Here is a 12,886-nt window from a genome sequence, read left to right as displayed (position 1 = left end):
AGTCCTAAAAACTCTTTTCCAGGTGTAACAGCAATTGGGAAATACTTATTTACTAATACTAATATATTTTCATTGGTGGGCTAATAATCCTGTCGATATCTGTAGATTAGAGGGTTACCTAGGCAGCCGGATCTAGGAATGTCTGCAGGCGTCCAGCTGTCAGCTTCAAAATGATGCAAGAGGAGCAAATCATTTCCAATGTAGATGTAGTTTTAGCATCCAGGTCTTCTACAGTAATCACGACTGTAGCACCAGGTTAGCTCCTGCCAGTTAACACTGGCAAACTTGCTAAATGCGTCTTTTTCCCCCACGGACCGATTTCTCCTCATTAACCACCTAATTGACATTTGATTTGTCATTGTGACTTAATTGGCTAATTTACAAAACATTCCATCTATTTTATCATCATACTAGAATTTTAAAATCCCTTTTAAACAAAGTGTGCTATTAAGAAAAATCGCTAAATAGTCACAAATTTAAACTATCTATTTCACCACAACACTCAGCAGATATAATGTCCTTCATTATATGTCCAGTATATACCTAGTAGATGTAATGTAATGTGTTTCTTGTGTGCCACTAATTTAGATTTGGTAAATTCGGGCTCATAATACCTAAAAAAAATAATTTTAGCTGTAACTTACCAGGAGTGCTATATGGGATGTAAGGCATAGAAAATGACTGTTTTTATTTTGGAAATGAGTCTAATACTTTTGACCGTTCCCTTCAGAGACAAAAAAGAAAACATACAGTATTAGAGAACTGATAACAACTACATCTGTAAATCCTAATAAAATGTCATGTTTCCCTCTGTCTGTCTCTAGGCTTCTGGAACAGCCAGGCTAATGACATTTGCTGAGCCTTCTGGTAATGATGACAGCCACGGGTCCCTGCTAGAGGACCCCACCCAAAAGAAGTTACTGTGTCAGAAAGCCACACCACCACCATCTCCCCTCCTGTCAGAGTTACTGAAGAAAGGCAGTATATTGGCCACAAATTCCAGATTGGTTTGTTGAAGGGCTTTAATATATATGCCAGTAATTAACTTGTACAAGACTGCAGGGCAGTCTACCTTTATATGATCACGTAAAGAATTCCTGTGCTTTAGAGCAGCGGTCCCCAACCTTTTTTGCGCCACGGACCGGTTTATCCCCGACAATATTTTCATGGACCGGCCTTTAAGGTGTCGCGGATAAATACAACAAAATAAAACTAGTACCGGTACCGACAAAAAGAAAATTTATTCATAACACACGTGAAAAGACCAAGAAAAACCGAGTAAACGATAAAAAAGATAACAAAATAACGCTGAAAACCGATTAAAAACCCTGAAAACTATACATTTCACACCTGAGCCCGGTACCAAACGACTCACGGACTGGTACCGGTCTGAGGCCCGGGGGTTGGGGACCGCTGCTTTAGAGGGTGTCTAATAATTTGGCTATCCAGTCTGTCTCCTTACAGTTCTCTGTTATCGTTTAAATTTGGATTCTGTTTAAAATCACTGTATATATAAAATTCACTTCACATATCCTGGACTTGAAGAAGAAACCATTTTGCCTTCTCTCTTTATTGGCACTGGCCTTAAAATCCAGTATTGATCAGACACCACTGATGGGATAAAAAAAAACACCAGCTATGCTGCCCTGCCTGTTAATGAGTAACAGATTTATTATTAAACAGCACTGCTTCATGTTTTAGACGTGTTTGATTTGTGTATGCATCTTTATCTCAGATTGGAGATGGTGACGTGTCCACAGGTAATGTGTCAGGAGCACATGACTTGCAGCTGGCTCCACCTTGTCAGCCTCTCTCTCAGGCAGCAGGTACAGATGCTGTGTTTGATCACTGTTGATCTCTGTTAAAATGTCTTGTTACAAAAGCAAATCTTACTTTTTGGATTTCGATAAACAGAAATGTTTCACAAAGCAACAGATTACCATACCAGTAAAAAAAGCATTCAGTAGAACCCCCTTTGACACAGGAAAAAGTGTCCCATAGGTCTTCTTATCTTTAGCTCATTGAACATGTTTTATAATTGTTAGTTTTACTCTTGAACTCTGAATGCATGGGTGCTATCTGGTGATGCCATTGCTGCAAATGTTTGCTAATACTCTGACCATCTGATAGCCTGAGGTGCTTTGTCAGAGCTCTGCACTTCATGTGTTAATGCATGCGTGAATACTTGCATGACAGGTGCCCCGATGTTGTCCCGTCTCCTGGAAGCAGGCCCCGCCCAGTTTTCCCCTCCATTAGGTTTTATGGTCAGTGTAGATTCTGCCTCCAGTGTTCCTCTCTCTGCCACCACTCCTGTTCCTGCTCAATCAAACATCTCAGCAAGTGCAGGTCTGTCCACTTTCTGATCCAACACCCTCACATTCTTAATATCACAAACTTTGCATTGTATACAGAGGATTTAATTGTGACCTGTTGATCAGATCTGTTCTTGGCCACCTGCTCTAAACTAGCAAAGATGTAATAATGCTATACCAAATAAGAATTTAGATTCATGGTGTCGAAATATTAAACAGATAGTAAATCAGTTGTTGCATTCATGCAGAGGTAAATGTGATGGTGCCATCTGTGGCCCCTGGATGCCAGCCTGTCTCCTCTATGGTAGAAGATAAGGTGTCAGAGCTCAGTGAGGACGATGTGACTGTGTCACTGTGTCATGAGCTGGACCTGAAGACAGTGGGGGACATCATCGCCATCATTGAAGAGAAGGTTCTAAAAGTCAACAAACCTTACTGTTTAGGTTACATTAAATAATTTATGAGACCTGTTTGGATTTTTATTTATTTATTTATTTTTTACAATATGAGCATTCATTGTATGCTTCTTTTTGTAGGCTGATGAAGCTGCTGATGCTTTGGATGCAGCTGCAGTTGAGGCTGCTCTGTCCCTTTGTGAAGAAAATGGCCACGCTCTGTCTGCTGCCTGGGATTCTGGGCCTTTCCAGCCTCATGAGCCACACAATCCCACAGTGCCCACTGGGGCTGTACAGTCTTCATCTCTTCACTGTAGCTTGGAGGAGAGGACAGAAGCTTCACTCTCTTCTTTTTGCAACAGTCAAGATAACCATCTTGCAGGATTTCCTGTGGGACTGAGGAGCATTCCTCCCTCTTCCTCATCTGGATGCAACTCAAAGATTTTGGAGCACTACCGCAGTGGAACGCCTCCACAGGCTGCAGCAGTGAGAGAGACCGGAGAGGCGGTTCACTCAAAAACCCAAATGTCATCCAGAAAATGTGAACGTGAGAAGTGGGCACAGCAAATCCCTGAAAAAATCCACGGAGGTACGAACATCCATGCTTAAGCATTTGTACTGCCTTGCCACGTAACATGCAGTTTGCGTCAGACTATGCATTTTGCAAACCTTATTATTCATTTCTACTATCTTGACAGACTCGGTATTAGAAGATAACCCAGTGACAGAAAGGCATCCAAAGGTATAGCACTGTATGAGGACAAAGCGAGCATGATGCTTGTAATTGCTGTACTAAAATTTGCAGTGTGCTCCACAGTAACCCGGCACTTTCAGTTTTGTCTGAATCTGTCTGTGCCTTTATACATTTTTGCAGGAGACGAAGAGGGAGGACGCAATAACTATTGGGGGAGGAGAGAAGGCCTCGGGGACTAACCTGCAAAACAAAGTTAATGGGCCAGAGGTGTGTGGAGAAGAAGTGGGAGATGGGGTGGAAGAATTCCTATCAGAGCCAGACGGCGAAACTGAGCTAGAACCGGCAGCCAGTGAGAGTGAGGATGGATACAGCCTCCATACGGCTTCCTCTTCACTGCAGCTCCACACAACTGCAGACTCCATCCCCAGCAGCCCAGCTTCTTCGCAGTTGTAAGTGAAATGCATTTATACTCTAGATCAGGGGTCTCAAACTTAAATGAGCTGTGGGCCACTGCTGGCACTATCATCTCATTGGAGGACCACTTTAGTGTTCAAGGAGTACAAAACAAACAAACAAGAAAACACCCACAAATATTTCTGAAAATGTGGTGTTTTGTTTGTTTTTTAAAATGTCAAATATTGTATAACAAGAAAAAACTGCAAATGCGAATGATTTTTTTTCTCACTGAAGCCTTTCATTGAACTACCAAATAAACAAATTGGTACTCTCTTTCTGACCAGACACGTGGCAACACTTCTGCTATAACTTTGTTTGTATTTAACAAAATAAAAATGCAGACATAAGTGTACACATCAGTCAATATACAGGCTGCAAATAGGGGTGACGAGTTTGAGACGCCTGCTCTAGATGGTGCTGATGATGTAAGAATACTGAGTTTGCAGCAGATTAGTTTCTGCATTCATACAACTTCCTTTTTTGACCTTCAACATGCAGTTCTGTGTGCAGTGAGGATCTGGAAGCTCTACAGGCTCACAAAATCTGGAAGAAAGCCATTATGCTTGTGTGGCGAGCAGCAGCCAATCACAGGTCAGAATCTGATTCATAACTTTAACACTAAATGCACAGTCTCCGATATTTTTCTGTAACGCGTCGTGTAAACCTGTTGTAGGTATGCAAATGTCTTCCTTCAGCCAGTAACAGAAGAAATTGCGCCTGGATACCACAGTATTGTGCACAGGTAAGCAAAGAATATTTTTGTATCACTTTACTGGAGCTTTAGAGGAAAAACATCTCAGACAGAACTGTCTTCGCTTCTTGTTCTCCAGGCCCATGGACCTGGCAACCATAAAGAAGAATATCGAGAACGGTCTGATACGGACCACCGCCGAGTTCCAGAGGGACATCATGCTGATGTTTCAGAATGCAGTCATGTACAACAGCCTGGACCACGACGTGTACCACATGGCTCTGGAGATGCAGCGTGACGTGCTGGAGCAGATCCAACAGTTTCTAGCTACCCAGCTCATCATGGAGACGTCAGAATCTGGTATCAGCGCCAAGAGCCTGAGAGGCCGTGAGAGCACGCGCAAACAGGACTCTACTGACAAGGTGCTTCACTAGAGTTTTGACAAAAGCAGAGTACAGAAGAAGAGAAAAGGGTGAGACAACAAAGGTAGAAGAAAGTGATGCCAAACTATTTGATGGCCATTTTCCAAAGCATGACGTTTAATTTTAAATCAGTTATTCTCAGGTAGCCATTGGCTTCGTATGCTATGAAAATCAGGTTGTTCTCCTTCAAACATTCGTTTCGGTGTCTCACTATGGGCGACGCTCTCTCAGCATGTCATTACTCCAGCCAGCATTGGCCACCCTCCTCCCTATCCAGTCTTTTAAGTGATGACGTGATGAACCCTGCGTCCAGGCCCAAACTACTCTGCGTTTAATAAGGCTGCAGTATTTTTAACATGTTTTAATGCTTTGTATCTTGTTCTATTTAATCTCAACAAGCCCCTAAAAACAGTCAGTGATCACTGTTGGCCTCTCTCGGTTTTTATTACCACTAATCATTTTAAAGCTCAGTTTTTAAAACTTTACATGTAACTACAGCTCAGCCCATGCAGTAGTATTTTAATGACTAACCTTGTATTGTGGATGGATTATCTCAGTTTTTCTCCTGACTGAAGTTTGGTCCGTTTACAGGATCCTGCTATGCAACTGCATTTGCCCCTAACCTTCAAGAACCCTCATGTTAACTTTTATCGAATGGAAAAAAGTCACCAGCTATGCTGCCCTGCCTGTTAATGAGTAACAATAACATCCTCCAGCTTCTCTGTTTATATTATGCTAACATAGCTGTGTCGCTAGCGATCACGCAGCACATCATTATATACCAGCTAGCCAAACTTTGGTAACCCTACAAACATCACTGCTGTTTACTTTCCTGTCTTCATTTATGTCAGAAGTGATAGCAGAGCTGTACATCTTAATTTGTTTCAGAAATCCCTCAGTCAGAACATGGTATGTTATATTTAGATGGAAACTAGTGAGCTAACTTCCTGCTAACCTCTAACTCCGTTAAATTTAATAAATTCTGTTTTCATGGATGACTGGATGTTAAACTTAATTGTTACACCTGGTAGAGTATCCATACTAATCATTTTATTACAGATGAATGAATTTAGACAGTTTTTCAACTCTCAGTAATGCTGGAGTGATCATTTGACTTAGAGACCTGCAGCGGAGTTTGGTCCCAGGCACGGCTAATGACGTCAGACTTAAAGACCGGGTAAAAGGGTGTGACACAGCGTCACCCGTCATTCAATTTCCTCTTCTCGCTTCTTCAGAATTTTCCCCTGCGGTTGCAAAATATCAGGCTCAGATACACATGACGCTTCTGTGGTGTGCCCCGGGCTGCAACACGCCCAAGCGGCTATTTCCACACCAGGTTCATGTGAACACTGTGCTCGCTTTACTCTGAAAAGCCTTCGTCAATTCTAGCCTGCCAGGCTAGCCTGTCGAAGAAGGACCCAATGTTGTCTCCAATTGGCGCACTGATGGAGCACACTGAGTCAGCCACACCAGGCGCCAGCTGGGGCGACGAGATGGATATCATCCTCCCGCTGGTGGACGATGCCTAGGTCAGCTGCGAAGCTATGTTGTCTGATTCCCTTGAGGCTAATGACGAGCTACTCAGCAAATCCTCTGAGGGACCGTTGGAACGTCTCGTCTCGGGTGAGGATGACGACGTTTTCTTTGCCCCCTCTGGTTGGAATTCTGTGACTCAAGGGATCGATTGTGATAACACCGGCACACGGTCCCGTGTCATGGAGCTATTTGATGTTGCAAAACGGGCAGCTGGAAAGCTGGCAGTCCCATGGCCCAACGTGACAACGGAGACCTCCACCTCACGATACGAGGGTAAAGGGCTCCCCAGAGCAAAGCGCACTACTAAGCAGGTACTGCCGCTTTTCCCCGAATGCGTGGACGAGGTCACACGCTGCTGGGCAAAGCCATTTTCGTCACCCAACCCCGTGCAGGGAGCGGCGGCATATGACTGCGCTGGAATGAAGGAGAAGGGCATCTACCAAATCCTCACAGTGGAGAATCTAGTGACTTCTCATCTCCACCCAAACCAGAAACTTTCCATGTCATCTGGTCCGTCCCTGCCCTTCAAGGCCAAACGCCTGCAGTCCTCCCTGGCTGACAAAGCGTATAAATCAGTTGCCACCACTGTGAGGGCATTGAACGCCTCATCGCTCCTGCTAGCCTACTCGACGGAGCTCCAGGACCAGGCTGCTGCGAAGCCCGATGCTAGCGAGCTGTGGGAAGAGCTGGGCATCGTTACGGACCAGTGTCTCCACCTCACTAGAGCAGCAGTACAAGCGGCGGGCAGAGCTCTCAGCATCATCATCCTGCAGGAGAGGGCAAGATGGCTGAACTTGGCGGGGCTTTTGGACAGAGAAAAATGTGACATTCTGGATGAAAGCATCGACCCCGCTGGCCTTTTCGGGACCGCCGTTGCCACCATACAAAGACGGTGCGAGGAGAAAAAGAAAGAGGGAGAGACCCTGCAGCTGTGTCTCACTAGGAAGACCCAGGCTGTGCCCCCGTCTCCACCCAGTTGCCGGAAGTTTGCTCAGAGCCCCAGCCGTCCACCCGGCGTGCCGACGTTTAAAATCCCTCGCCACCCAGCCCCGCAGGTCGCGGTCCAGGGTCCCCTAGGATCACAGAACCCTAAGACCCACTGCTCAGGGTGCCCCACCACCAGCCAAGCAGTCGGACCGCAAGAAGAAGGACTGTCTTTTTTTTTTTCTTTTCCTTTTTTTGTGTCCCATTTGGATCTTTAGCCATCAGAATTGTTGTCTTAAGGCCAAGAAAGATGCCAAGCGGATTTATTTTACCAAGTGGATCATCATGGCCTTGCCATATTGGTCCATTTGATTTACCTTTATTACAATTATGAATTTATTTTATTTTCGGTTGCTACAAATGGGACAGACATGGCTGGGGGATAGGACAGGGAGAAAGAATGAAAGAAAGAGAGGGAGAGAAAGAAAAACAGAGGGGAGAAGAGACGGTGAGAAAGGGGGAAAGAAAGAAAGAAAAACAAACAAAACACCTGGATCACCTGTATGGAGAAAAAAAAACAGAAGAGAAAGCAAACAAAAAAAAGAGCAACATAATAAATACAGCACCATCACAATAAACTAGCTAGCAGTAGATAACAGTAGATACTGAATATTAAACGATATTGTGCAGCACACAAGATAGACAGCGCACAATGTGCTTTGAGGCAGCAGCCAAGAAGGGTGTAGTCCGCGTCTGTGAACACCCGTGTGCACACCTGTGTGGATCAGCATGCTTGTATTCCAAAGGTTTCTCCATGTAACGATCTGCTAGGGAGTGTGGGGAGCCATAGCCCCGTCCACCAGGGTATAAAGCAGGTATGGAGGAGATCCAGGCCCCAGATATCCAGAGGCCCCAGAGTACAAGGACCCGAGGAGGACCACCAAAAGGGGGGGAACCGTACCACCCTCCTGGGAAGAGCTGAGTAGAGCCCCAAACGAGAGGTCACCCAGCAGCTACGGAGCAGAGGCCAGAGGGGGTTGCATTGGCGTGCCCGCAGGCTCTGCCGGCAGCCAGCTGTGCCAGAGAGGACCGAGCTTCAAGCCCAGAGGCCTGAGGGCATCCCACCCCCCGGAAGGGGCCCAGCCGGGCCACAGGCGCCAGGCCCCGCCAATCGGCCACCAGGAGTGAGCCAGTACATACATGAGCGCCCAGCCCCAGACGACAAGGACCACCAACACACCAACGTCTGAGGGCATCAGCCACCGGCAGGGAGTGTGGTGAGGGGAGATGTAACCCTTCTCTCTGGGGTGGAGGCAAGTTGACCACCTCCTTATCTGCAGTAGCAGGGAGGCCCCGCATCCGAGACCCCAATCTGACGGCCAGCACCTCCTCCCAGCCCCCCAGTCCTGACGGCTAACAGAACCGGGGTGAGTGAAGACCTCAAACCTCCCTACGCCCGCTCATATGTAGTGTCGCTATGTGCTGTTCTAAAGTGCATTTAAAACTCGGGAGAGCCCTCGGGTATTTGTGAAATGCACAGAGGCAGTCATAGCCCCACTGAAGAGGCGGGGCATCCGCATAGCAACATACATAGACGATTGGCTGCTGCTATCAGAGTCAGAAATAATGGGAAGAGAGCACACCAGGTTGACAGTGGATCACCTGATGGCTCTGGGTTTCACCATAAACTATGAAAAGAGTGTCCTGCAGCCAGCTCAGGCCATCTCTTTCATAGGAATAGCTCTAAACTCCACCTCGCACAGAGCGTGTCTCTCGGTGATTACAGTCAAAAAAATGCTATGACATGCCGGCATTTTTCAGGTGGGAAGATATCTCCCATTCAGAAGATGCCTGCAGATGCTGGGATTAATGGTGTCTTCACTGGCAGTCATTCCAGTAGGCAGACTGCATATAAGGGAGTTTGAGCAATGGGTTGCATCACGGAGACTGAATCGAAAGCACCATACCCACCACCATATCAGAGTGACAGCAGATTGCGCTGCAGCACTCCACTGTTGGAGAAATCCCACATTTCTCACTTTGGGGGTGTCACTGGGGCTTTCACAGCCAGAAAGGTGGTGACCACGGACGCGAGTCTCACGGGCTAGTGTGCCACTCATGAGGGCAGAGCAGTGAGCGGCAACTGGGACTCACGACAAAGGGGTGTTCACATAAACTGGCCACAATTGCTAGCAGCATTTCTAGCACTGAGACACTTCCTTCCACTGTTAAGAAATCACCATGTTCTGATCAGAACAGACAACACCACTGTTGTGGCGTACATTGACAGAGGGCGGGTTACAGTCCCGTCCTTTGCACATGCTTGCTCGCAAACTGATCATGTGTAGCAGCATCAATCTGTTGTCACTGAGAGCTGCTCACATTCCAGGAGCTCTGAACTTGGGAGCAGATTTAATGTCCAGGGGAAACCTGCAGTACGGGGACTGGACCCTGCACCCACAGGTGGTGACCCATATCTGGACCCGCTTTGGCCAGTCACAGGTCGACCTGTTTTCCTCGAGGGAGAACGCTCAGTGTCCACTGTATTTCTCCCTGAGGGACCAGGAGGCTGCGCTAGGGGTAGATGCATTAGCTCACAATTGGCCACATGTTCTGCTTTATGCGTTCCCTCCGTTGGCCTTAATTTCTCCCACTCTTAACCAGAGTGAGAGAGAGGGGGCTAACAATAATATTGATCGCCCCAAGGTGGACGATGGTCCCATTGGTTAGCGGAGATTATGCCCCTCTTGTGGAGCGAACCTTGGCCTCTCCTCTGTGACGAGACCTAGTCTCCCAGGCCAGGGGGGAGATTTTTTTTCACCCTCACCCTGTGGGCTTGGCCTGTGAGAGGTTGAATTTGAGTATGGGAGGACTCACCCAGGGTGTTATAGCCACTATTCAGAATGCTAGAGCCCCCTCCACAAGATCATTGTATGAGAACAAGTGGAGATTATTTGAGGAGTGGTGTGGAAAGTCTCACACTCTCTATTTTCAGTGCTCTGTGACAACAATTCTCTCCTTTCTCCAGGAACTGTTAGATAAAGGAAAGGCCTTTTCCACAATTAAAGTATATCTAGCAGCCATTTCAGCCTGCCATGTGGGCTTCGTGGATGGCCCAGTGAGCCATCACCCGCTAGTCCGCTGTTTTATGACAGGGGCACAACGACTCCACCCGGTTTCTAAACCTCTCGTCCCCACATGGGATTTATCCCTGATGCTGGGGGCAGTTTCACAGCCACCATTTGAGACCACTAAGCCAGGTGGAAATAAAAATCCTGTCTTTGAAGACTGCATTGCTCCTGGCTCTCGCATCTGCAAAGCATATCAGCTATATTCATGCACTGTCAATACACAAACAGTGCACCCGATTCACGCGGGATAACTCTAGAGTCACGCTCAGGCCAAATCCGGCCTTTGTGCCCCAAAATCCTTATCTCCAATGCACCCCATTGGAGCTGGAAGCTTTTTGCCCTCCTCCTTTCTCCTCCCCTGAACAGGAGTGCCTAGATGCTGAGGCAATCCAATTGGCTTACTCCAGCACAGCAACCTCTTGGGCCCTTTTTAGGAGTGTCTCTATAGAGGAGATATGTGCAGCAAGCTGGGCTTCACCTTTGACGTTTGACTGTGTTAAGTGTGGGCTAGAGATGACCCCACGAGACGACCTAAGTTGGCAGTCAGTCGTTCAGATGGGCTTATCTGGCAATATGGGAGTCTGCATATCTTTGATAACATGAGTGAGGTGTCTCACCAGATACCCCTCCTTGCACGAAGCGAGGAAGAGGTGAGCTTATCTTACCTCACTCATGTTATCAGAGAACAGAGGTTACGGAATAGAGTAACCTCAAGTTATTGTCTGAAGCCTTCATGTACTTATAGTTTATCCAAAGCATTCAATGAGTGTTTAATAAGAAAGCAGACTGCTCGATATTAGGTCTAATGAATTGAAGCTACTGTTCAATCAGCTTTAGTTTGATTTATAAAAGATGTTTCTGTGACAAAAAGCACTGCATAAAGAACTGCTAACCTAATAATGATTTTATAACACTTATGCTACACACCATACTATATAAAATACATATTTTTTCATTTTTAACATTGACTTTCAATGTTACTTACACCCAAAGTATTTGGTGAAAAAAAGTATTTTTCCTCCCGGTCATCTAGTCTGGCAGAATGTCTTTTTCTGTTTCTTTAGATATTCTGATTACAGATAACCCATTTGAAGATAGGAAAGTTTAAAGAGTTAAATAATGATGGGTCATAGCATACTGATGTTAATGGGAACCTCTAAATCACTGAAAGGTAGGAGATGACTGAAATGTCCTGCAGTACCTTGAAAAGTGGCTTGACAACAGTATTCTGTATATCTGTAGCTTACATGATATAAAGATCCTGAGCTAAACATGTGGCATTGTCCTGTAATGTAATGGCAGGGCAGCAACAAAACATAGTAAATGTAGTACTAGTGTTATAGCAGTTAATGTGTGTTTTTAAAGCTTGTCTCCAGTTTTCCTCTAGCTGAATGTACTGTGTTGTCTCTCTCTTTGTATTATTTTGCTCCTGTTTGAGATTTTCAGCACACTACTGAGTTGCAGCTCTTATCTGTCATGTTCCTCTTACAGGACACTGTGTCCATGTCTTCCCCTGCCTTCCTTCTTTCTCTTTTTGTAAGTACCCTCTTTACTACCTTTAAAACTGCAGTTACATATATTCAAACAAAGAAGACAAACAAACAAAGAAGGTTTTATTAAAATACTTCATTTAGTCTTTTAAAGCTCAGACTAAACGTTTTTTCCCCCACTTCCACTGCAGGATGGAGGCACCAGAGGGCGCCGTAGTGCCATAGAAGCTGACCTCAAAATGAAGAAATGAAACCATCAGTATGATATTGTATCAGTATGGTGTCCCTGAGATAAAGTGAAAAGACTGATCTCATTGTCTCTCAGTTGCACAGATTGTGGCTCTGCGTATGGTGCAGTGTAACCTTTGCTTGCACTCTAGATTAAAAGGATAGACTGCAGTGTGGAGATGCTAATTTGTTCTGAGACAGCCATACAGTCGTGGATTACATAAAGTATAATCCCAGATTAGAGTGGGAGCATTCTGAAAGACCATGTCAGACCTTTCATGGATATAGCTGCACATCACTCAGACGTAACCTGCTCTGAAGTTCATGGGGATGTAGAGAGGTTTTAAAAAATGCTCCTATTATACAGTTGGGCTGAATATTGAATTAACTGGGCTTGAAGTTGATCCCCAGATTAGCGTCCAGAAGGCCAAAAGTCTGGCCAGAGGGGCAAGTTGATTTCAAACAGAAGCGTTTTCACTGCAGGTGTAAAACAGATTTTAAAGATCTAATTTTAAGACTTTGATATCCTTTTACTGTAATGTTTGTGTTGGATTTATTTTATCAATGTGACACTTTGGTGAAACAGTACCTACATGCTTATTCTACT

At 45.5% G+C, this 12,886-nt stretch overlaps 1 protein-coding gene across 3 annotated transcripts in view; it reads left to right on the top strand.

The window, feature by feature from the left end:
* The window catches only part of brd8a (bromodomain containing 8a), a 19,159-nt gene that overhangs the window by 5,811 nt on the left and 462 nt on the right, over positions 1-12,886 (top strand). For 2 of the 3 annotated variants that reach the window (XM_082550013.1, XM_082550014.1), the window contains 12 exons: positions 825-1,007; positions 1,736-1,826; positions 2,197-2,346; positions 2,561-2,724; positions 2,849-3,296; positions 3,406-3,449; positions 3,582-3,850; positions 4,356-4,448; positions 4,531-4,599; positions 4,688-4,970; positions 12,053-12,097; positions 12,243-12,886. The exon at positions 12,243-12,886 is cut by the window's right edge and continues 462 nt beyond it. In XM_082550013.1, coding sequence (XP_082406139.1) covers positions 825-1,007; positions 1,736-1,826; positions 2,197-2,346; positions 2,561-2,724; positions 2,849-3,296; positions 3,406-3,449; positions 3,582-3,850; positions 4,356-4,448; positions 4,531-4,599; positions 4,688-4,970; positions 12,053-12,097; positions 12,243-12,302 — 1,899 coding nt within the window. In that variant the 3' untranslated portion in view covers positions 12,303-12,886. Of the gene's footprint in view, positions 1-824; positions 1,008-1,735; positions 1,827-2,196; positions 2,347-2,560; positions 2,725-2,848; positions 3,297-3,405; positions 3,450-3,581; positions 3,851-4,355; positions 4,449-4,530; positions 4,600-4,687; positions 5,021-12,052; positions 12,098-12,242 lie in introns of all 3 variants that reach the window. The other variant, XR_014279399.1, reaches the window with a different exon arrangement.

The sequence above is a fragment of the Aulonocara stuartgranti genome (genome assembly GCF_965226115.1).
Source record: "Aulonocara stuartgranti genome assembly, chromosome: 10".
NCBI classification, from domain to species: domain Eukaryota; kingdom Metazoa; phylum Chordata; class Actinopteri; order Cichliformes; family Cichlidae; genus Aulonocara; species Aulonocara stuartgranti.
This window is presented reverse-complemented; position numbering and strand designations above follow the sequence as displayed.